The sequence below is a fragment of the Pelophylax lessonae genome (assembly GCF_965119305.1).
Source record: "Pelophylax lessonae genome assembly, chromosome: 6".
In the NCBI taxonomy this organism is placed as follows: domain Eukaryota; kingdom Metazoa; phylum Chordata; class Amphibia; order Anura; family Ranidae; genus Pelophylax; species Pelophylax lessonae.
This window is the reverse complement of record NC_138773.1, coordinates 269,341,018-269,366,336: the sequence shown is the minus strand read 5'-3', so window position 1 is coordinate 269,366,336 and position 25,319 is coordinate 269,341,018. Positions and strand designations below refer to the sequence as shown.

The window sequence follows — 25,319 nt, the reverse complement described above, 5'->3', positions numbered from 1 at the left end:
CATGGTTTAGGAGATATTTACAGTGCATGCAGCCGCTCGTGCGAGCGGCGCATGCGCTCTGAAGGTCCGGGGGGGACCTTCAATTAGTTTGCCGGAGTTTGCCGGAAAAATCACTCCCGCGCGCATGCGCGGGAGTGACGTCATCGCGGCTCCGGCCAATCATCGCGCCGGAGCCGCCGAACCCGGAAGAGACGACGAGGGACCATGGCAGCGCCCGCAGCGATGTCCGGGGGTCCGTGTCGGGGCTTCGTTTTAAGGTAAGTTACACATAATGGGCTAGTATGCGATGCATACTAGCTCATTATGCCTTTGTCTTGCAGGTTTTTTTTTTTTATTTTTTTTTTTATTGAGTTTACAACCGCTTTAAGGTAGTTATTTACAAACCCCTGCCAGCCCCTCCATCTATCCATGATGTGCCTGCACTGCATTGAGCAGCAAAGAGTTCCAGTGATGACAAGATAATGCATGCATAGAAAATGAAGCTGTTTTTTTTTTTAAATCTTATTAGCATGTTCATAAGAGGGAAAGAAGGAACCAGGGAAGGCAAAACATAAGCCAATTAAACTTCAGCTGAACACTTACCTGGCCTCAGTTTCAGCACAAGCTTCTGTGGGGATATCTGTGTATCATCTAAACTGTTTGCCTGGGCTCCTTCAGTAAGTGGCTTATTCCTGTGTATTTCTACTTTTGATTCAGGGAATTCAATGTGGCTTAGCAGACAACCCTTTGAAAAGAGCACCGCAGGAGTATCACATCGTGCAGCGACACCTGAATAATCTGTAAAGTTCTAAAAAAAATAAAAATAAAACAGGTACATTATACAGCACAGAATTATATCAAGCTCATATCAGTTTCACAGACTAGTTGTGTGTTATTACACTTAGCACAATGCATTTGACTTTATGAAATAATGACATTGCTTCTAATCCCCTCTATCTCTTTATTGCCCATAGCCATAGGGAATCACACCCTGAGAAAAGTGATGTTCCTGTGTTATAAAGAACAGATAGAATCCTCAGCTGTTGGTGGGCCTGCACATCTCCAGGGCCCACACACTAATATTGATTCACTTTCCATGTCTCTGTAAAGTCAGCTCTAGTAGTGTTGCATGATACAAATAATGTCTTTTGCATAGTTGGTCGTAGGAAGCGAACCTAAGAGCTTAGAAATGGCTCAGTGAATTCTCCCACTGTTTTTTTCTGCATGGTGGAGATTCATGAGAAGCCTAGATGAAAAGTTATTACTTCTATGTACTTTGATCTAGAGCAAGAAACATGACTACTGGAACTTTAGTGATATACCTAACTGCATGGCTAACTAAAATATCAGGTGTGTGTTTGGAAAATAAAATGATATGGATCGTCTAAAAAATAACAAATCTAGAGATGAGGAGTGTCTCCATCACCTCCCAACAGAGAACCTACATCACCTCCAATCGCCAGTATGAGGGGGATCCAATGGGGATCCCACCTACATCATTGCAGGTTATTATGGGGTGACAGTCCTCCATACTCTTTGACATCAATGCACTAGAAAGGAAATTCTATAGTTTCACCTTGGGATATAACCAAAGGTCACCAGTAAAGGTACACTCCAATCGCTAGTATGAGCGGGATCCAATGGGGATCCCACCTACATCATTGCAGGTTATTATGGGGTGACAGTCCCCCATACTCTTTGACATCACTGCACTAGAAAGGAAATTCTATAGTTTCACCTTGGGATATAACCAAAGGTCACCAGTGATAGGTACACTCCAATCGCTAGTATGAGCGGGATCCAATGGGGATCCCACCTACATCATTGCAGGTTATTATGGGGTGAGCGTCCCCATACTCTTTGACATCACTGCACTAGAAAGAAAAATTCTATAGTTTCACCTTGGGATATAACCAAAGGTCACCAGTGATAGGTACACTCCAATCGCTAGTATGAGGGGGATCTAATGGGGATTCCACTTACATCATTGCAGGTTATTATGGGTTGACAGTCCCCCATACTCTTTGACATCACTGCACTAGAAAGGAAATTCTATAGTTTCACCTTGGGATATAACCAAAGGTCACCAGTGATAGGTACAGAACCCACACTCCAATAACTTCCTATGGGGAAGGGGTCGAGGGAATTGCAGTGCACCCTGAATAGACCCTGGCCTTTACTAGGAAAAACTTCTTTACTGTTTCCCTTAAAGCTAAGCTGAAGGAAAAAATGACCCTTGCAGTGGGAGAAAGGAAAATCTGACACTTTTATGACACTCATTTACAAGGTGTGTAACAGAAACTAGACATTCAGGCAAATAGCATTTTTAGGAGACAAGCAACAGCTGCTTCCATTCTCTTACAAAAGTTGTACTTTAAAGTTAGCTTCACTGAACTTGACTTTGAGTTTAAGCCAGGGGTGTAACTATAGGGGTTGCAGGGGTTGCAATTGCAACCGGGCCCCATGCTCCAGGGAGCCTGTGAGGCTCCCCTGTGCACCTGGATTGGAGGGGGGGGGGGGGGGGGCGGGTTTAGCATGTAGTGAAATTACTGTCCCCTTTTTTCCTTCTGTAGCTGCAGGAGGTAAATGGAGGAGATTGGTTCCTCTACCACTCCTCCTATCCAGTTCACTAGTGTTCTGCTGTCTCTTGGCCCCTGTGTGCTCCCCTGGCCCCCCCTACTGTGCTGCCCCCCCTCACTGTGCTCCCTTCCCTCTCCTGCCGGCTGCTGCAGGGGATGTGTCACAATAGAGAACCAGGAAGGGGTCAGTAAATATGTAATTTACCAGCTCCTTCCTTTTTCTGAATGGACAGAGTCATAGTCAGTGCCATTGTAAAAAAATTTAAAAAAAAAAGGTTAAAAAATAATACAATTAAAATACCAAAAAATTAAAATTACTGAAATCAGTGGATGAACTTCCAGTATCGCATAGGTGACACTTGCAACCGGACCCTGGCATTCCACCACCGTGGGGAGGCCCCAAGATGGCAGGAAGGGAGCTCACTGCAGAACTTGTGAAAGGGCCCCGCAATGAGAGTAAAGGGCCCCAGGATCAGTGGGAAGAGCCCCAGGCTTAAAAGGAAGGGCCCCAGCCAGGGGTCCATTCATGGTTTCATGCACTGGGGCCCTGAAGGTTCTAGTTACGCTTCCGGTTGGAGCGTGGGCGTCTCAATGACATCATCATCTCATGGCTGTGACAACAGTGTCATGGCACCAGGGCCTGCAGATATACTCGAAGTTCATGCAATATTGCGTTTTATACTTCATAAATAATTATGATTGTAGGATGTATTATATAGTAACATTGTATATACAGTCATTTTTTCTGTTATTTACCAGATAAAACCTGATTGGTTGTTATAGACAACAGCTCCACTTTTGCTCCAATCTTCAGAAATCAGTGTTTTTGTTTATCTTTATTAGTGTTTGCAGACATAGCTCTGTACAGCGGGATGTTGTTGTAGCACATGCTGCATGTAGGAGCAGGAAGGAGTAAGCGGATCATCGGCAGTGATGGTTGACACTGACACATATTCAGGACCTCCTGCATTTTACAAGAACACCAACCTGAACAATTAATCATTTACCCTGCAGAATGTCTGCAGGCAGCAAATTCCATGTGCAAGCTCTTGAATCACTTACTAAAGAAGAATTCTAGTCTAAGCAAAAAAAGCAGATTATTCTTTAAAAGACCAAGAAGTATGGTCTAAATACTTTAGTTTAATCTTGGAGTTCCTTGTGCATTTCCTCCAAATCTATGCAGTACTGTAATGTTGCATGCAGCAGCTTCTTTATTTTGCCCCTGTGCTGGAGCTTTCTGTAATAAAGACTGCTCTCTTTACTTATACAGGGTGACTGGTCTTGTCTCCGCCCCCTCCTGCAGCTTTCTCCAGGCAGCCTGAAGTGGGTGGTCCTGCTATGTCCCTCCCATAGCTCTGTTCTCTTGTTGGGGAGATTTCCCTTTACTTCATGTCTCATAACCAAAACAGGAAGGGAGAGGAAATCCCTCCCAAAGTAAGGGAAATCCTTGATAGTCACCAGGGTCATTAGAACTAGTATCCCTATTGGAAGAGTTCCCCTTTCTTCCTGTTTTGGAGACACCTCAAAATTTGAGATTCAGTGTTAATGGTCATTAGGACAAAAAGAGGGGGTGAATCTCCGTTATGGAGACACAGCAAAAAAAAAAAAAAAATGCAAAATTATACTAAACAGAGAAGTGGTAATTGCTATAATTCATTCACCTAATTAATATATTGTATATCATGCCACCGTATTTCTTTTATTTTTAATCCCCTAAGTATCTTATTCCTACAGCAGCACTGTTGTGTGGGGGTCACATGTTCCTTCCAGTTCTTTGGCATCTGCAGGGAAAGATCTGTGGGAGGGGCTTCTATTACTCTTCTAATGTATCCTGTCTACAGTATGGGTCTGTGTCTGGTCATCCTTGATTGGTTGGGTGCCAGTCACATGATTAAAAAAAACAGTTTCAGAAGAGCAATTCAAATTAGATTATAAATATCAAATAACTGTTTTACAGCTCCCAAAAAATCTTTATTGAACATCAAATGTGTATTTTTTGTGCATTAATATGGAGTAAGCAGAGTCAGAGATGATAGCTTTTATTTTGTTCAAATGGCATCTGCATCCAAGGCTCTCTTTTTTTACTTTACAGATATTAGTAATTTAATTTGATATATTTAAAGCGGTAGTAAACCACATGTGGTTAAAAAAAAAATCGGTGCAAGGCATGTCATAATGTGCTAGTATGCATCACGTACTAGCATATGATGAGATACTTACCTTAGAACAAAGCCCTCCTCCACTGAGAGGGCTGACATCTTCCCCTAGTCTTCCTCCTGGGTTTGCCGCCACCGGCTTACATGAGTGGCTGGAGGCACGGTGACACTGGGGGCACGGTGGCTGGGGGCACGGTGACGCCACTTCTGCACATACACACAGGAGCCACCGTTTACGGCATGGGCTTTGAAGGTCCGACACTGTATGCCGGACCTTCAGAGCACATGTGCCAGTGATGTCATTGGCTGCATGCACTCTGAATATAAGTATAGGAGTATAGGAGATATTCACAGTACCTACAGGTAAGCCTTACTATAGGCTTACCTGTAGGTACAAGTGGTGTAACAGAGTTTACTACTACCTTAATACTAATTTGTATTAAAACTAAGATTTTTTGTGAGTTTCTTAGTGAATGTAACTAATTGGCATACTATTTCCGGCCCTCATAGGGTTTAGCAACAGGAAGACATGGAAAAGAAGAGAGAGGAGTGTCATTTATCACTGTGCATACACCCACATGTGTGACTGTAGAGTCAGGTGGGCTGGATAGATAAGAAAAAGGAGAAAATTAGGACTTTAGTAGGGAACTTAAATTGAGCATGCTCCATAGAGGACAACAGCTGGTCTATACAACCTCAACCTGCAGCAGGGACACAGAGAAGATGGGAGGGACAGCTGAAGGCAGGATCAACCAGGTATTTTTCACTCTGCACTAAACAAACACTTTAGTGGCTTTGTGAGTATGAGCATGTAATGAGAGTTTTTAATAGTCTGGGTTAATGACACTTCAACAGGTTTTTCCAATCTCTCTCTACTCTATCCAAAACTAAAAAAAAAAGAAAAAGGTTTACCTTCAGTTACTATTTAAGTGAACCTATAGTTTATTCTAGGGATCGACCAATTATCGGCACCACCGATATATCAAGGGCCGATATGCACTTTCCAGAATATATCAGAATCGGCCCCGGAGGTGACCGATATTGCTGATATTTCTGGAAAGTGCTGTACCGGAGTGATGCCTGCAGCTAGAGGCATCACCCAGGTACTGGCGTCCATAGCCGACGGTCGGCTATCTTGTAATGACAACAGATGTGGCTGAGAAGCCGCTCGGCTGTCATTACAAGGAGCGGGAGGGGACGTCCCCCCCTCCCACCGCCTTCCACGGCTCGCCCAGGTCTCCCGTTCCACCTGGAGACCTGGGCAACCAGCCTGCACGGCTGCTGAAGATCCGATCAAAGCTGCATTCGGCTCTGATCGGGTCTCCATGCAAAAACCCGGAAGTGATGTCATGACATCACTTCCGGGTACTCGGCACCAGGTTAAAAAAATGACAGCATTCAAAACAGCCAAACTTGGGGTTTTGAATGCTTTAAAGTGCAGAGGAGGGGTTTGGGGTCTTTTAGACCCCCAGATCCCTCCACAAGAGTACCTGTCAAGAAAAAAAAAAATTAAAATGTGCAAAAATATTGGTGCATATCGGCTGATACCGATACGCATTGGCAAAAATATCGGTATCGGCAACGAAAAACCGTTATCGGTCAATCACTAGTTTATTCTATATTATTTTTAGCATTATATGGGATTTAAATAGCGCCAACAGCTTGCGCAGCGCTTTACAACATAAGGGCAAACAGTACAGTTACAATACAACTCAATACAGGAGGAATCAGAGGGCCCTGCCCGTTAGAGCTTACAATCTAAAAATCTATCAAGAAAAGACATGCTACCTTCCTCCTGCTCCCACTAAGAATGAGCGAAGCACATGTACTCTTTAAAACATAAAATACACTTTCCCAGTAGAAAGGACTAATATTATATTTCTGTGTAAACTGTACTTTTATGTAAGATTTGTAGAATAATGTATTTTTACTTTAATTCTAGAACAGGTCGCAGAGGATTACCTTTTGGGAACACCAAGCGCAGTGTGGTCCTGATTTCAGGCAGTCTTCACAAGTCATTGCACTTCCCAGAGAACAAGAGCCTAAATTTCAAGAGAGATGGAAATTAGTATTAGTACTTGTATAATAGGACATGATCATATAAAAAAAAAATGTTCCTTTCTGTGTGGTCAGATGGGGATTGCAACATTATTCAAGCAGTGTTGTAAAGCTGAACATCGGTATTACCAAAAGAGTCAAGATGAAGATGACAAGAGATGTTGGATCACAGTCTCCTGTTCTGTCCAGTTTAGGTCTCAGTCACACAGGCAGAAAATACATTGCTTTTAGCCCCGTTTACATTGAGGCGATTTGACATGAGAATTGACATGGCAAATTGCAGCCTATTGCCGACAACGGCACCGTCCGAATCGGTGCGACGACAACTTTGTGGCGCCACACTTATTTCCAAAAGTAGTTTCTGCACTACTTTTGACGACTTCAGGGGCAATTTCAATAGAGATCTGTGCAGTGAAGCTGCACAGATGTCTTTCAAATGGCCCCCCGAGCTCGCAATAAATTGCGGGTTTGAAATCGTGCGAGTTCAGCTGAACTCGCACGATTTCAATCCCGCCTTTAGTGTGAACGTACCCTCAGATGTGTACAGCTGATAGTTTTGTATGCATCTACACGCAGCAGCAGGGGAGGGCTGGCAGCCTGAGGCCTGGGGGGCAAGTCCAGTCAAGTTGCCCACTGAACCACCGAATCAGCTCACCATCCATGCCCACCTGGTTTTATAATAGATATTGGTGTTATGATGCAAGATAAATATGATACATTGGGGTAACATAATTTAATGTTAATGGCAAACAAGGAGGTTTAACAAAAATAATGCATTATTGCAGGCTCACCAGTGCCCATCAGTGCAACCTTATCAGTGCCCATCAATGTAGCCTCACCGGTGCCCATCAATGTAGCCTCACCAGTGTCCACCAATGCAGCCTGATAAGTGCCCATCAATGCAGCCTCACTAGTGCTCATCAGCTCAGCCTGATCAGTGCCCATCAATGCAGCCTCACCAGTGTCCATCAATGCATCCTGATCAGTGCCCATCAATGCATCCTCACCAGTGCCCATCAATGCATCCTCACCAGTGCCCATCGATGCAGTCTCACCAGTGCCCATCAGCTCAGCCTCATCAGTGCCCATCAATGCAGCCTCACCAGTGTCCACCAATACAGCCTGATCATTGTCCATCAATGCAGTGTCACCAGTGTCCATCAGTGCAGCCTGATCAGTGCCCATCAATGCAGCCTGATCAGTGCCTATCAGCTTAGCCTCACCAGTGCCCATCAGCTTAGCCCCACCAGTGCCCATTAGTGCAGCCTCATCATTGCCCATCAGTTTAGAATCACCAGTGCCCATAAATGCAGCTGCACCAGTGGCCATCAATGCAACCTGATCAGTGCCCATCAATGCAGTCTCACCAGTGCCCATAAATGCAGCTGCACCAGTGGCCAGCAATGCAACCTGATCAGTGGCCATTAATGCAGCATCACCAGTGCCCATCAATGCAGTCTGATCAGTGCCCATCAATGCAACCTGATCAGTGCCCATCAATGCAGCCGCACCAGTGTCCATCGATGCAGCCTGATTTGTGCCCATCAATGCGGCCTCACTAGTGCCCATCAATGTAGCCTCACCAGTACCCATCAATGTTGCCTCACCAGTGCCCATCAATGCAGCCTCACCAGTGCCCATCAATGCAGCCTTAACAGTGCCCATCAGCTTAGCCTCATCAGGGCCCATCAATGCAACCTCACCAGTGCCCCCAATCAGTGCCCTTCAGTGCTGCCTATTAGTGCCCATCAGTGTCGCATATCAGTGCAGCTTCATCATTGCTCCTGATCAGTGGCCACCAGTGCCGCCACATCCTCTGCCCTGCTGACCCCATCCTCTGCCCCCCCTTTTTTAGGGTCTGATGAGGAAGCCGCAGCCATTCACTAGTCTGTGAACAGCTGTAGCTTCCTCATCAGACCCCGAGACAAGAACAATATACTGCGGCTGGGGTGGGACAAATGTAGATGGTGGGGGTGCCCGATTTTAGTCTTGCCTAGGGCAGCACAAAAATAAAATACACCACTGGCCACTGATGCATTAGCAACCAGTGGCAGTTATTATGTAAACCCTTTGTGCTGCATTAGTGGCACCAGTGTCAGTGTTTATAAACCATTTCATGCTGCACCATACAGGGGTTAATTAACACTGACACTGGTGCCACTGCAACTAATGCAGCACAAAGGGGTTAATTTACTGCCACTGGTCACTAATGCATCAGTGGCCAGTAGCAGTACATTAACCCCCTCCATGCTGCATATTACAAGCAGCATTGAAAATTACCCAGCCAGTTCGCTGTGTCTTAGGTAAAGTGTACAGTGTCAGCCTCTTCAAACTCACTTGCGCTGTTGCACAGGGCTTCACTGGCTCCTCGCAGGTCTTAGCAGCAGCATTCTCCTCTGCTCTTTCTTCCCGCCTCCCGGCTTCTAAATTACATCACGCTGGGCCGGAATAGCAAGCTCCTGTCAGGCAGAGTGTCAGGCAGAGATCGCCCCGCCTAACAAGGAAGTGAATGTGTTCGGCTGGGTGCAGGAGCACACACACTGTAGTGTATACTCGTACCGCTCCGCTGCGCTGCAGCTCTGCAAGTACAACACAGTGTAGCGGCGGCCGGCGGGTGTGATGCCTGTCTGCAGTGCGGAGCAAGCGGCCCTTTTTGGGAGTCATCAGAGCGGCCAGGAGGGCAATTGCCTCCCGGCCCCCCGGCCCAGTCCGCCCCTGCGCAGCAGTATAGTAATCAATGAGCCCATACTCACAGCTGCGTCTACATATTACTAATATAAAGGATTTTTCTTTATGTCTTTTTATTATTTCTGATTTCATTCTTTGTTCTTTTTCTTGTTCTATATTTCATTGTAGATCCTCTATACAGATTCATTGATTTTAATAACAGTTAAATTCAAATTGCTCATAGTTGCTTCCACTATAAATGAATAATTTGGTAATAGTTACCTATTTACATATATGTTAATTTGATTAAAGTTGCATGATATTAATGCAGTAAAACATTGGTGGTGGGTTAGAAACAAGCTATGTAAATCTACCCCTTAAAATCAGAGATGTATAGTAACGAAGTAGAACTACTTAAGTACTGTACTTAAGTACCGAAATGCGGTATCTGTACTTTCCTAGAGTAGAATTTTTTTCTCCTACTTCTACTTTTACTTCACTACATTTTTTCGATGATTTCGATACTTCTACTCAAGTATTTTTTTTTTGTGCTGCATAGTTACTCGTTACTTTTAAAAAAATTACCACTGCCAGAACAGTAGATGGCAGGTTACATAAAGCTCAAAAAAATGTGTATAATGTCATTTGTAAATCAGCGCATACTAAAATAAAGGCTGTGTATAATAAAAGCTGCTATACCAAATATTTCCAATAAAAAGAAAATATGAAACAAACAAATAAATTGTGCTACAGTGCTTAAAGTGCATCAAGAAACTACTAACAAACACAACTTGGCTGTGCGAATAAAGTGCCTGTGCAATGGATATAATATCATAGTTGCCCCCAGTGCCCTGCCCACACTCCACACAGTATCAAAAATAAAGTGACATGAATGTGCTAAAGCCTAAATGCAGTGAAAATAATTATTCCCACAATGTAACAGTAAATTCAATTCATATAAAATATGACAATAAATCACAATAAAATAAGTTATGAAATAAGTTAGGTCAGGTGCGTGCAACAAGTTGAAGTGTGTAAACCTATCTATAAGGAAAAGTCCATAAATGAATTCCAGTGTGCAAATCTAAAGTGTCACTTCACTTGTCAGATGCTTCCACCTCCTTCAGTGCTCGAGTGACCGACCAACACACTTAATGGTGGTGGCACTGGTGGATAGCGTCTGGGTGGCACTGTGGCACTGACTGCACTGGTTCAAAAAGCCATATATATTTAATTATTAAAAATTCTCAATCCCATAGGTCCTCTCCTCATAAGATATTAATAACTTAAGATTAGGTGATGAACTTCTTGGCGGCCCTGGCAGGATGACGGGGACACCCGCCACTTCTGGAGCCGAGCCGCTGTGATTCCCCAACATGTGACAAAGTGACAGCCAGGAGATCTAGTGGCTAATAGTGCTCAACAATACCGCTTTTATATATAAAAATGAAATAAAATATACTGACTCACAATTTAGTAGTAGGTAGCGTGTAGCAGTAGGCAGCACAACTCAATTCAATCAATCCCACAGCCTCGCTCGCGCCGCGGCCCGCGGAATCACTGTCATGATCATCAAGTTAAGACCGCACTGGAGGAGCCGTGCTGCCGTCTTCCCGCTCGAGGTCTCCGCCTCTAAACGTGTTGTGTGTCACTCAGACTCCACCCCTTAGGGCCCTTACTGAGAGGAGTTGTGACGCGGGCGGCCGGACGCGGGAGCAGGACTCGGAGCATTTTCTTCGTTATCTCATCTTCTTCTCTATGAGGTGAGTGAGGTGGACCGTGGAGAGGGCCTAATCCTTGCCATGGCAAATGTGCCATTTGAGAATCAAATAATCAATATAAAATATTAATATATTATATACACACGGGTCATGGGTGGCTTTTTTGAACCAAGAAGAGTGAGACTGACGGCTATGATGATTATCCGACCATCCATGGTCCATGGACCATAAGTGTTGTGTTGTGGTAGTGCCTGTGCTTCCTGCGGCCTGCCTCTGCCTGTGCGGCTGTGCCTGCACTGCAGTGGCCACTGGCAGTGGCACTTGACTTGAGCAAAGCAAATGAGCACTACTAGTGTGAAGGACAGGTGGTGGAAGCATGTTCTGACAAGTTCTTATAATGAAAATAATTTAGACAGCTTTTTGAACCAGTGCAGTGCCAGTGCTACTAAGGTGAGAGGCAGAGAGAGAGGCTATCCAGTCCACCACTTTATTAGAGCAGATCACAGAAGAAAGGTGGAAGCATCTGACAGCAAGTGACAAGCACTTCTTAGATTGCACACTGGAATTCAGTTATGGACTTTTCGTTATAAAGTTTAGTTTACACACTTTAACTTGCACCTAACTTATTCACAATCACAACTTATTTTATTGTGGTGTTGTCATATATATTCTATATGAATTAAATATACATTGTGGGAATATTTTGCACTGCATTTAGCACAGACATGTCACTTTATTTTTGATACTGTGGGTGATGATTTTGAATACAAGAAGAATATATATATATATATATATATATATATATATTATTTGCAGGCACTTTATTAGCATTTTTAGCACAGCCACTTTGTTAGTAGTTTTTGATGCATTTTTCACTTTAAGCGTTGTAGGTTTGATGAAGCTGGCCTGGCACATCATCATCAATTGAGCAAATCAAATCGCGATTAAGAAGACTGCGCATGCTCCTGTTCTGCCTTTTGATCAGCTGAAAAGATGGACGAACCAAAAACACCACCTTCCACCCCTGGCCCTTCAACTTCAAGTGATCTGCCTGGCTGTGAGAGTGAGGAAGCTCAGGAAGGAGACCACCCCTGGCTTTAAAAGGTGGATGCTTTAAAAGGGGAAGGGAGGGACATACTTTATCTGTTTTTTGTTTACAAAAAGTTACAGTCTAAGGAATTGTGATTGTCCTTTAGGTTAATCATTTGAATAAATCATTTGAAATAATAAAAAACAATATGATGTTCAAACTTTTGACTTCTTTCTTTAATAACTACATAACACAGTACTTGTACTTCTACTTTCAGTACTTGAGTAGAATTTTTTTTTCAAAACTACTGGTACTTTTTACTTTTAGTACTTAAGTAGCAAATTTTTTGAAAAAACTACTTGCAATACTTAAGTAAAAAAAATGTTGAATACTTTAGTACTTCTACTTAAGTAACTTTTTCTGCGAGCACTTCCACTTCTACTCAAGTCACTTTTTAATCGAGCACTTGTACTTTTACTCAAGTAGAAATTTTGAATACTTTATACAAGTCTGCTTAAAATGCTTTTATTGAGAGTAATTCAGTTAGGTGTGACCTACCCCTTTCTATTTCTGTTTGAGGCTTGTAAATTGCAAATTTTCAATAAAAATATTTGATAAAAAAAATGTATGCTATGTATAGTTGCGCACAAAAACGGTAAGATACAGCTGCATATTTTATGCATGTAGATCCAAAGATTTTATTCACGTACATGATCATGTATGCGACTTGAGCCACACAGAATAGCATGGCAAGAAAAATCACATTAATTTCAATGGTGTCCGTTCACATTAATGCAATTTTTGAAAAGGTTCCTGTGCTACTTTGATGAGATTTCAGTGTGATTTGGCTCCACAGAATATGCTAACTATATCCAAAATCCCAGTACATACCCACACTAAAAATCGCATCCAAAGCGCATTGCAGTAGTATGAACCAAACCTAATTCTCCCACTCTTTCCAATGTATGTAATAAAATTTCCATTATTGCGCAACAACATTTTACACTTTCCCTTTGTTTCCCTGCAGGTATAAAGTGATTATATTCACCTGTTCTCTTCCTGATTGAACCGTGCCAAAACTCCTACGTGGGACAATCCAGCCATTCCACTAACCAAATGAGCTTACTTCTTACGAATAAAAAAAACCCCAAAGCAGATATAAACCCCATGTAAAATAAAAAAAACTGTGAATTTCCTCCTGAACATGACCGAACCCTTGTATTACATGCGTGGTGTCCAGCGACACAACACCTGTCCTCAGTTCTCAGGAAAATATGCTCACCACAAGAATGCAGCTTGCTCACAAGTTTGTTTTAATACAATTTTCAAAGTAAATACTCAACCTTTCAACACAAATATATGTCTTAACCACTACTGTGCACCGTGCCAGCTTCGTGACCACAAGTAATCCTTTACAAAAACAAGACCTGGTTCACTTATTTTACACACACTTTACTCTATCTGGGGAAGTCAAGGATATAGGCAATTCCAGGGCCTTTGGGCCTACCAAAGTTGTTGCTCAGTTTAAAGTGGACCAGGCAATGAATATTTAGGCTGGGTTCACACCAGTGCAAATTGGATGCGGGTTAGTGTCCCCATTGAAATACTTCCCCTCTATTACTTTTCTGGGGACAACCCAAAATTTGGGATTTTCTTATACTTTCACTTTCAATGGTAATTGTAAACTGGACAAATAGAGAGGGTGAATCTCCCTAAGAGGGGCACAGACAGCAATAACATCGTTCCAACCCCTCTCCACTCTATTCAAAACTAAAAAAAAAGTTTTGCCTTTAGTTATACTTTAAGTATTTACAGATTGTTTGCAAGCAGTGAATGAGCTTTGAAACAACCCTATTTTGTGTGTGGGTGCGAGGGCTATGTCTCAAAAATTTGGACTCTATCCCCCATTTATACATGTAGAAAAATGTAAAGAACCTCCAATTAACGAATATGGAATATTGGAGTGGGGGATGTATTGAGCGTCACTACAAATAAAGTATAAAAGTAAATACAACTTTATTTATTTAAACGTATTAAAAAGTAGTATATACTGTATCCCAAAGAGTTGTAATCATGATGATAAAATTGTAGCGTATTAGTGGATTAACACGTTTCACATATACCCAGGGCTTCATCAGGATCCTCTTCCATTTAGTTTACATGGGTATGGAACATACATACAGTATATATATATATATATTGTGACAGGAAGTCAGGTAAATCTGTGGATGTTGTCACAGACAGGAGATACATGTCTGCTTGGTTTAGACAATTCACCAATTACTATAGGGGGTCGGCTGCAGAGGTAGCCAGCAGGAAGGTTTAAGGAAGTTGAAAAACCTTCAGCTATTCAGAATGAGGAAATTAAGGCCTCTATAATTTGTCCAGAGGAAGTCTATTGATTGCTGCCTCTTGACGCTGTGTGAGTAGAGGAGGACAGTCAGATGTATGCCTCCTGAAGCTGTGTGAGCATAGGAGAGGAATGCCTCCTGAAGCGATGTGCGCTGAGGAGGGTAAAAAGACTGAAGACTTCTCAAGGTGAGGTCATGGATTGTTTCTGTGTGAAGAGAAACCAATGAACATTTGCTGTGTGAAGAGAAAAACAAATGGATATTTTCTGTGTGAAGAGAAAATAAACGGACTATTGATTGTCTGCTGTAGAATCAGCCATGTCTGCCCAGCAGTAGGTTGGGGACAGACTCCTTAGGTAGGTTCCTGTGTGTGAGAAGGTAGCCGCCCACAGTGGCAAGGGTTTATTTTATTTTATGTTTATTTTGAAGTATGATGTTTTTGAGGCTTGCACTTGTGTGAAGAAAATTGCAAGAATAAAACCATACACTGTTGTTTGCAACCACTTCTCGGCTATCTCCCTGTGTAATGAACCCCCCAAGGGGTCATCCACACCCACCACCGAGCTAATCCCTCACAATATATATATATATATATATATATATACAGTATATATAAATAGATATACATACATACACACACACACATATATATATATATATACATATACACTGCTCAAAAAAATTTAAGGAACACTTTAAAAACACATCAGATCTCAATGGGGAAAATATCATGCTGGATATCTATGCTGATATGGACTGGGTAATGTGTTAGGAAGGAAAGGATGCCACATAGTTTGATGGAAATGAAAAATATCAACCTACAGATGGCTGAATTCAAAGACACCCCACAAATCAAAGTGAAAAAATGATGCAGCAGGCTAGTCCATTTTGCTAAAATTTCATTGCATCAACTCAAAATGGTACTCACTAGTCTGTATGCCCCCACATGCTTGTATGCATGCCTGGCAACATCGGGGTATCGGCTGGTGTCCTGGGGTATTTCCTCCTAGATCTGGTCCAGGGCATCACTGTGCTCCTGAACAGACTGAGGTGCAACCTGGCGGCATCTATTGGATTTAGGAAAGGCAAGCGAGGGGGGGTATCAATACCTTCATCCTCCAGGAACTGGCTGCATACTCTCACCACATGTGGCGGGGCATTGTCGCACGCCAGGAGGAACCCAAGACCCACTGCACTGGGGTAGAGTCTGACAATGGGTCCAAGAATTTCATCCCGATGCCTAATGGCAGTCAGGGTGCCATTGTCTAGCCTGTACAGGTGTTTGCGTCCCTCCATGAATATGCCTCCCCAGAAGATCACTGACCCACCACCAAACTGCTCATGCTCATAAACGATGATACAGGCAGCATAATGTTCTCCACAGCTTCTCCAGACCCTTTCACATCTTTTACATGTGCTCAGGGTAAACCTACTCTCATCTATGAAAAGTATAGGGGACCAGTAGTAGACCTGCCAATTCTGGTATTCATTGGCAAATGCCAATTGAGCTCCACGGTGCCGGGCAGTGAGCACAGGGCCCACTAGAGGATGTCAGGACCTCAGGACACCTTCACGAAGTCTGTTTCTTACTGTTTGGTCAGAGACATTCACACCAGTGGCCTGCTGGAGTCATTTCGTAAGGCTCTGGCAAGGCTCATCCTGTTCCTCCTTCCACAAAGGAGCAGATACCGGTCCTGTTGATGGGTTAAGGACCTTTTATGGCCCTGTCCAGCTCTCCTAGAATAACCTGTTTCCTGGAATCTCTTCTATGCTCTTGAGGCAGTGCTGAGAGACACAGCAAACCTTCTGGCAATGGCACGTATTGATGTGCCACCCTGGAGGAGTTAGACTGCCTGTTCAAACTCTATAGGGTCCAGGTATCGCCTCGTGCTACCAGTAGTGGCACTGACCCTAGCCAAATGCAAAACTAGTGGAAAACAGTCAGAAAAGATACGTAGGGAAAAAAATGTCAGTGACCTCCACCTGTAAAACCATTCCTGTTTTGGAGGTTGCCTCATTGTTGCCCATCTAGTGCACCTATTGTTAATTTAATTAACACCAAAGCAGCTGAAACTTATTAACAACCCCCTCTGCTACTTAATTGACCAGATCAAAATCCCAGGAGTTTAATTGACTTGATACTGTACTCTGATGTTCCTTTAAAAGTGTTCCTTTAATTTTTTTGAGCAGTATATATATATATATATATATATATATATATATATAACAATATCTACAATAAAATATATAGGAAAATATGATGGTACAACAAGATGGTTTACATTTCCATACATATATTATATTACATCACATGGAAGAAATCTGAGGGAGAGACGAAGGAGAGGGAAAAAAAAATTGAATTGTTTTTTCTCTCATTCTTCTCTTCCTCAGTCTTCCTCTGTGTCATGTATTATAATATATGTATAAAAAAGTAAAATATCTTGATGTATTATTTTATATATTTCATTATAGATATTGTATTATGTTCCATACCCATGCAAACTAAGGACACATGAATCCTGATAAAGGACTTGATATTTGTGAAACGCGTTGATCCACTAATACTCTACAATTGTATCATCATGATTACAAATCTTTGGGCTAGGGATTACTTATTAATAAGTTTGTGTTTTATTGTATAAATAGTTGTATTTATTTTTATATTTTGTTTGTAGTGACACTCAATATATCCCCCCCCCCCTCTACTCCAATACTGGAGAGAGTCCAGAGAAGGGCAACAAAGCTAATAAAGTGACTGGTGGACTTCAGCTATTAGGAAAGACTACAAGCATTGAACTTATTCTCTCTGGAGAGGAGACGCTTAGGAGGAGATATGATATCAATGTACAAATACCGTACTGGCTATCCTAGCATAGGGAACAAACTTTTTAAGTGAGAGGGAATTTAAAGAGACACGCAGCCATTGACTAAAATGAGAAGAAAAGCAGTTTAACATTAAACTGCATAAAGGGTTCTTTACTGTAAGAGCGGTAAGGATGTGGAATTGTCAAGGTCTTACCTTGCCCTCCTGTTGGCAGCCATCTTGAACATGTGCAGACTGCTGCCTCTTATAAACTCTGATTGCATCATCACTTGCCTGCCGCCTGGGTGTTGCACAGTGATGATGCTGCACACCTGACTTTTCTAAACATTTTTTTTTTTTAAGATTATTTTTTATTTTTATTTTTTTACATACTCCCATCAGAGTAGTATGGTGTCATAGTGACACTGTACAATTCTGGGGGGTAATTAGGGTTTTTCTTTTTAACACTATAACAGTGATGATCACTGTTATAAGCAATAGTTTTAGTAGTCATCAATGGCTTTCTTACTACTGTGATCTGTGATTGGATACAGCTGGGGGCCAATAAGAGCATCACAATAATAAGCAAAACCATCATAAATAGAAGCCATTCATGACTGTTTTGTCCACATTGTAATCATGTGATCGCTATGACCAATCATAGCGATCACATGATACCCCAGGTACTGAGAGCCATGATCCACTGGATTCAGCAGTCACGGTATTGCACTGCTGCGCATCCCAGGGGGTGTCCCAGTGTGCATGTGCTCAGTGACCAGTACGTCACTTAACCTGTAGCTACCACCCACTCGCAGTAAAAGTACTGTAAACAAATCGGCAATTGGTTAAGGATATTCTAAGTATTCAAGTTGCCTGGCTGTGTGTGGTATCAATATTTTCTGAGTCAATGTCCCAGTACAAGAATGAATATTACACAGACAGAGTGAAGTCAGAACTCCAGACTGCAAACTTGTTCCAGGTCAATATCTCACAAAGAACTGATGTTACCAAATCAGCACAAAACCAGGCAACTAGCATTTTTACATCAATCACATTTTTGTGAAAACCAATACCAGTTTTATTGTTCACATATCATGATTAAAACAATTTAATATAAAATCTTTGGCTGACACATTGTTATGTCATGTCACTACATATGACGTTTTCCCCATATTCCTATATATTCAAAAATAGAATAACAATCACGTAAAGTTGCTTTTGTATTCTTGTATGGGGATAGCCCGACGCGTTTTAAGGTTCTTTATCAGGGTTGGAGGTGAGTTAAATTGAGTGACATAAAGTACATATCAGCCAAGATAACAATTTAAAAACATTCCCAGCAGTGGAGCCCACACATCTGCTTAAAAAGATTGGGAACTTTTGCTGAGTACACCCGACCCAAGGTCTTATGACACTAAATGATCCATCCAGGAGCATGCATCTCTGGGGTCCAGGGCTGGCCCGAGACATTGCACTGCCTGGGTCCAAGAATGAAATGCTGCCTCCCCCCCAAAAAAAATCACGCCCATCAAAGGGCGTGAGCAGAAGTGCAGAAGAAGGTGGGGCGGGCACGAGGCCAACTGCATCTACTCCTCCATTTCCACCCAACAGAAATGAAATGCTAGCTGCACCCGAACATTGGCTGCTGGCGGAGCCCGTGGGAAAGGGATCTTTGCTCTTTGTCTCCTGTGGGTACCCCGCCCTGGCAGTACACACACCTGAGCTCTTCATGTGTGCTCGGGTGTTTACCAGCCAGTGTTATACTGTGCGTTAGCACCCTCGCGTCCCGCAACTGAGTATGTGTTTTGAGGACAGCAGGGCGGTCTTTTTACAGGGAAGTGGAGTGGCCCGGAGGGCAGTTGTTACACACAAAACTGCTGGAAAAAAACTTGGGCATCAGTTTTCTGCCCCTCTCAAAGTTCTGCCTGGGTCCAATGGACCCAGTGGGACCCATGGTAGGGCCGGCCCTGCTGGGGTCCTTGCAAGGTGTCTGGTTCTCTGTTCGGCTGTTTAGGTGGACCATTCTTAAAAACTTTCCCTTCCCCCTCCTCCTACCTTTCCTGTATTAAAAGGATCTGTGTACTTACAGTATATTTAATCTGGTTTGACCATGTGGTCCAGCAGCTCCAGCTCTCCTGTGGAGTGGCTGCTGCAGGGGAGAGGAGGGAGAACCAACAACAAAGGTGCCATGGGAACCTATGGGTGATGTTAAGACTCCAGGAATTTACAACTGTTGCTGGGCGTTTGCTGAGGGGAGCCGGAGCTGCCCGATCAAGTGAGCTGACCCAGTTAAAAAGTAAGCACACGTAGGCTGCTGCAAGATAGCTGGGAGTAGGGGTAAGGGAATGTTTTTTAAAATTAGTTATAGTTAGCTTTTATTACCACTTTATAGAACCTCTGCAGGAAATCCTGAAAACATGACCCGTTTGAGGGTACTTGAGGACTTTGGTTGGGAACCACTGCCCTAACCCAATCCATAGGCATAACCATCACCCTTAAAAATATCTAAATCCAAGGCTAAAAAATTAAAATATTGCAGTTTTCCAATCCTTGGATACAGTGATTGTATTTTATTTGTACCTGGTGATCCTAGCAGTAACATTCCCTATCCTGTCATTGTTCTTAATCTATGGAGCAGCAAGGTTGTCAACCTATGATAGGAAGTATGTTAGGGCTACAGAACACCCCCATCTTCCATTTCTATAATATAGTATAATAACTATAATATAGGGAGGAGGTGTTCTGTAGGTCATAGAGAGAACAGAGAACAATTCGCACAGATAACAGTCAGCTGAGGCGGAAACAAATTTTTAATTTTACAAGATTTCTGGAAGGATGAACTGGTATTTTTCACACTTGTAAAACAGATAAAAGGAAACACTGTCAATGGCAGGGATCCTCAAACTACGGCACTCCACCTGTTGTGGAACTACACATCCCATGAGGCATTGTAAAACTCTGACATTCACAGACATGACTTGGCATAATGGGAATTGTAGTCCCTGAACAGCTGCAGGGCCATAGTTTGAAGTCCCTTGGTCAATCGCATATTATATAGAGAAAAGGGAAGCAAATAGGAGGATTTCATTGCATTGCTATACATGTACCTTAGAGCGGAGTTCCACCCAAAAATGGAACTTCCGCTTTATGTATTCTAACCCCCTGACATGCCACATTTGGCATGTCATTTTTTTTGGGGGGGGGAGCGGGTACCTAGTTTTGACAGGTACCCGCTCCCACTTCCGCTCGGAGCGCCGCGGCGCCCTGAACGGAAGTTCTCCTCTCCCCCTCCCTCCCTGCAATCTTCTGGGACATGTCAGAGGTCCCAGAAGATTGCTGGCCAATCAAGACGCGCAGCGCGACTCGCGCATGCGCAGTGGGTACCCGGCTGTGAAGCCGCAAACTGTCACAGCCGGGTGCCCACAGCAGTGATGCCGGCGACGAGGGAGAGGATCGAGGCTTCGGGCGGCCGCATCGCTGGACCATTGGACAGGTGAGTGAAATGGCTGGAACTTCGCTTTAACCCTGATTTTTGCCCTTAATCTTCACATATCCCTAAATTTAAACATAATCGAATCCCAAAATCTAAACTCACACGCACAAATCGGCCATGGTGCAGCACGTATGTTGTGAAAAACTGCACCCGGGTGTGTGCGGACAACCATGGTCACAGAGCCTGTAGTATGCAATGACAGGCTGTCAGCGGCCACAGCTGTCCACTGCTGTTCAGAAGTAATCGCCAGTGATTACCTGCAGTTAGGGACAGATGATCCCCCTTGGATACAAAGAGCTTGAGTCCAGGGACTATCTGTCCCTAACTGCGGGTAATCACTAGCTGTGCGATTATATACAAACACCAGTGGACATCTGAAGCCGCTGTCAGCCTGTCATTGCATTATACAGGCCCTGCGGCTGTCTGCACACACCTGGGCTCTCCGGGAACAGTTCTTTGCAGCATCTTTGCTGCTCCATGACTATCCCGTCATGTGAATGAGGTCTACAGTGAATCTAACTTGACAATAATAATAAAATAACAGTAATATTATAAAGATAAAAATACTATCACAACAAACAAAACATTATCACAGCAATAAAAGAATGAATGTGATATAGTATCCTATCATAGAAATACACAAGGCTCTAAAAAAATGACAAACACTACGTGAAATGAATAATTTGGCTAATATTGGCTGGACACAAAAACATTAAAAATTGCTTTATGATGTTTTATGAAAGCAAGGCCCGAAGCGAAAAAAAAAAAAAAAAAAATAGCGCAGGGCAGACATGACCATGTGAAGAGGGGAGACAGGGCAGGTGTGAGTTAAATTAAATTGTTTTGAGTTGGGGGGTATTCAGGGATTGGTGTATCAGGTTTGGGAGGGGTTGAGGTACAGTTAGGAGGGGTGGCCCCTCAGATTGGAGGTCAGTGGAAGTTCAACGGACGAAGGAAGAAGAAGCTTGGTCACCCACCTTTTTCACTGCAGAGCATCTCACCTCAGCTTCCCTGGTCTGTGATGGCGGATTTGGACGTTTTGCTGGAGCAAATTAAGGCCGCTGCCGCGGTGAAGGGGACTGAGTGGCTCCGGTCCCAGGTCTCCACGTTGATGGGGGTTCAGGACTCTGCACAGGATTCGGAGGGGCTTGCGGTCCCGCGGGCTCGGCGGTCACGGCCGCCGGAGCGTTTTTCACCGGACCCTTCCCCTCGAGCTCAGCGTCATCCTAGGAGCCCCGACAGGGACCCTTCAGGGCCGCCGGCTAAGCGTTCTCCTGCTGCGGCCGTGCGCGCCTCTGGGAGGAATCCTCTGCATGGACGGAGCTCTGGGGGTAGTGGGGGGAGGCGGCCTTCGGTCTCTCCCCGTCCCTCTCGCCGGGGTGCTGCTGGACTGGCGGGCTCCCCTACTGGCGATGCTCCGGTCGGAGGGGTGCCTCGGCGTGGGAGCGGCTTCATGGCGGCCGGTGGCAGCAGTGATCGGCGGGACTCGGAGTCGGCCTCGGCTGGGCGCAGGGAGATGACGCGGCGGGGCAAGTCACGTGGCCGGGTCATCGGAAGTTCGGCTGGTTCACAGAGGTCTCCGTCGGGCGGAGCTGGAGTACGGGGGCGTGGACGCCTGTCGCTCGGCTCTGCAGATGGCGGGAGTGCGACACCTGGTGGACGGATGTCGGCGGTGCCCGGGGACGATCGTTCGGAAGGCGAGGTGTCCGGATCGGATGTGGAAGAGGATGTCGGTGGTCGGTCGGCGACGAGGGAGGCTGGATCGGCGGCTGGGGGCGCCCCCCCTGGGCAGACAGGTGAGGTCACAATTCCTTCTCTGGCTTTGTCTGATTTGCGGGGCTTGTTTGATGTGGGGGGTGGGAGTGCTGGAGGGGCTCGGGGGGTGGGGGTGTCCCGGCCAGTGGGGGCGGGGACCCCGGAAGGGGGTGATGATGGGGGTTTGAGGGGCTTCCTCCTGGGTCTACGGGACCTCTTGGGGCGTTTGCCCCCGGGGGACGGGGGCCGCTTGTCTCCAGCGGCGGCTTGGGTGCCTCCGGCGGGGGGCTCGGGCACGGAGCCGGGGGGGGCCCCGGGGCTGGCGGGGCCGTCTTCCACGGGGCTAGTTGCGGGGGGGGCTGGGGCCCCTCCCCAGGTTGTTGGTGCGCCGGCAGTGGTGGCAGTGACGGCCGGGGCGGCGGGGGACAAGACCGGGACGGCGAAGGAGGGGAAGGCGGACGCTGTTCGCCTGGACGATTCAGCGAAAGGTGAGGTATATGTTTGTTTTGAGGGCCCATTGGGGGCACATTTGAAGCAGGAAGTCCGGGAGAAGATCTGGAAGGGTGAGTACGTGGAAATCTTCACGCTGTTGCCCCTCGAGAAGTTTCACCTGGACAGGGTTAAACCGGAGGAGCGCAAGAAGGAGGACGAGGAGGCGCGACGCTATCGGCTTATCCCTCGGACCTTCGCCAATTGGCTGCAGGCCTTTGCCATTCTGGCGGGCGTCATAGGGGAAAAGGCGCCGGAAAACTGCTCGGCCCTGTTCTGCTACATGGACGCTGTAGGGGAAGCCTATCGGGTTTACGGGGGGTCGGCCTGGCTGCGGTACGACGAACAGTTCCGGCAGCGGAAGGCGGTTAGGCCGTCCTTGCGGTGGGACCACAAGGACATCAGCCTGTGGATGCGGCTCATGTCGTCTGCGAAGGCTCCGAATCAGTTTTTTCCAGGGGGGGCCGGTGGTTCTGCGACCCCGGGACAGCCGGCCGCAAAGAGGAGGGGTTTCTGCTGGCAATTTAATGAGGGTTCCTGTAAGTTCGGTGGCACATGTCGCTTCAAACATGAATGCTCCGGTTGCGGAGGTTCCCATTCCTTGGCTCGGTGTTTTAAGTCCGGAAAAGGGCGGTCCGGAGAGCCTTCGCACAAAGGGGACGACGCCGGTGAGGGTGGAAAGGCTGCGGCCTTTTCTAGATAGGTACCCCGATAGGGCGGCTGCCCGACTTCTGGGGGAGGGTTTTGCGGTGGGTTTTCGTATCCCTTGCTCTTTGGCCTCGGTGCCGCCGGTGGCGAGGAATTTGCTTTCGGCATTGCGCCACCCTTTGGTGGTGTCGGATAAGTTGCACAAGGAAGTGGCTCTCGGTCGCATGGCGGGCCCGTTTTCGGAGGTGCCGGTGCGTGACTTGGTGGTTTCGCCGTTGGGGGTGGTTCCCAAGAAGGAACCCAACAAGTTTCGCCTCATTCACCACCTCTCCTTCCCAAAGGGTGGGTCTGTGAATGACGCCATCGACCCGGATGCCTGTACGGTGTCTTACATTTCCTTTGACGCCGCGGTGGCCTGGGTGCGACATTATGGGCGGGGGGCCTTGATGGCCAAATCGGACATTGAGGCGGCGTTCAGGTTGCTCCCGGTTCACCCGGACAGTTTTCGATTGCTGGGCTGCCGGTGGCAAGGGGCGTATTATGTGGATCGCTGCCTTCCCATGGGCTGCTCCATATCGTGCGCGCTGTTTGAGACCTTCAGTTCCTTTGTGGAGTGGGTGGTTCGGGAGGTTTCCGGTGTGAATTCGGTGATCCACTATTTGGACGACTTTCTGTGTGTGGGCCCGCCCTCTTCCAACGGGTGCGCGATCCTGCTTGCCACGTTGCAGCATGTGGCCGGGAGCTTCGGCATTCCGTTGGCCCCCGACAAGACGGAAGGCCCGACCACGGTGCTCAGCTTCCTGGGCATTGTCGTGGATTCGGAGGCCATGGAGTGTCGCCTACCGGAGGATAAATTGGGGGCTTTGAGAGCTGAAATTGAAGGGGTGCTGGGTTTGCGCAAGATTCAGTTGCGCAGCTTGCAGTCGTTGCTGGGTAAATTGAATTTTGCCTGCCGCATTGTGCCCATGGGCCGGGTTTTCTGCCGACGGCTGTCGGCGGCGACTTCGGGGGTGAAGTTGCCCACTCACTTCGTCAGGCTCAACAGGGAACACAGGGATGACTTGCGTCTGTGGCACGGTTTTTTGGCCACATACAATGGTAGATCCTTGTGGATGGCCGGGCCGATCAGCAACTTTGATTTGGAACTGTTTCCGATGCTGCTGGTTCGGCGGGGTACGGGGCTTTTCACCGGGGGGCGTGGAGCGCCGCCCCTTGGCCGGGGGCATGGCAGGCAGCGGGGCTGGTCAGCAACTTGGTGTTGCTGGAACTGTTCCCGGTGGTGGTGGCCCTGGAGATTTGGGGGGCGGAGTTCAGGAACCTGAAGGTTCGCCTCCATTGCGACAATCTCGGGGTGGTTCAGGTGATCAACCGCGCGTCGGCTTCGTCTCAGCCGGTGGTGCGCCTCCTCAGGTATTTGGTTTTGCGGTGTCTACGGTTGAATGTTTTCCTGTACGCTGTGCACATTCCGGGGGTTAAGAATGATATTGCTGACGCGCTATCTCGTTTTCAGTGGGACAGGTTCCGGGAGTTGGCACCGGCAGCGGAGCAACGCGGAGTCACGTGTCCGGAGTGGCTATGGGGGATTGCCTT

The 25,319-nt window shown here is 45.8% G+C and overlaps 1 protein-coding gene across 2 annotated transcripts in view; it reads right to left on the bottom strand.

Annotated features, from left to right (window-relative positions):
- Positions 1 to 25,319, bottom strand: part of ITGB6 (integrin subunit beta 6) — a 207,650-nt gene that overhangs the window by 106,697 nt on the left and 75,634 nt on the right. For both annotated transcript variants that reach the window (XM_082261028.1, XM_082261027.1), the window contains exons 3-4: positions 6,677 to 6,756; positions 583 to 787 (exon numbers count right to left, since the gene is read on the bottom strand). In XM_082261028.1, coding sequence (XP_082117154.1) covers positions 583 to 787; positions 6,677 to 6,756 — 285 coding nt within the window. The remainder of the gene's footprint in view (positions 1 to 582; positions 788 to 6,676; positions 6,757 to 25,319) is intronic.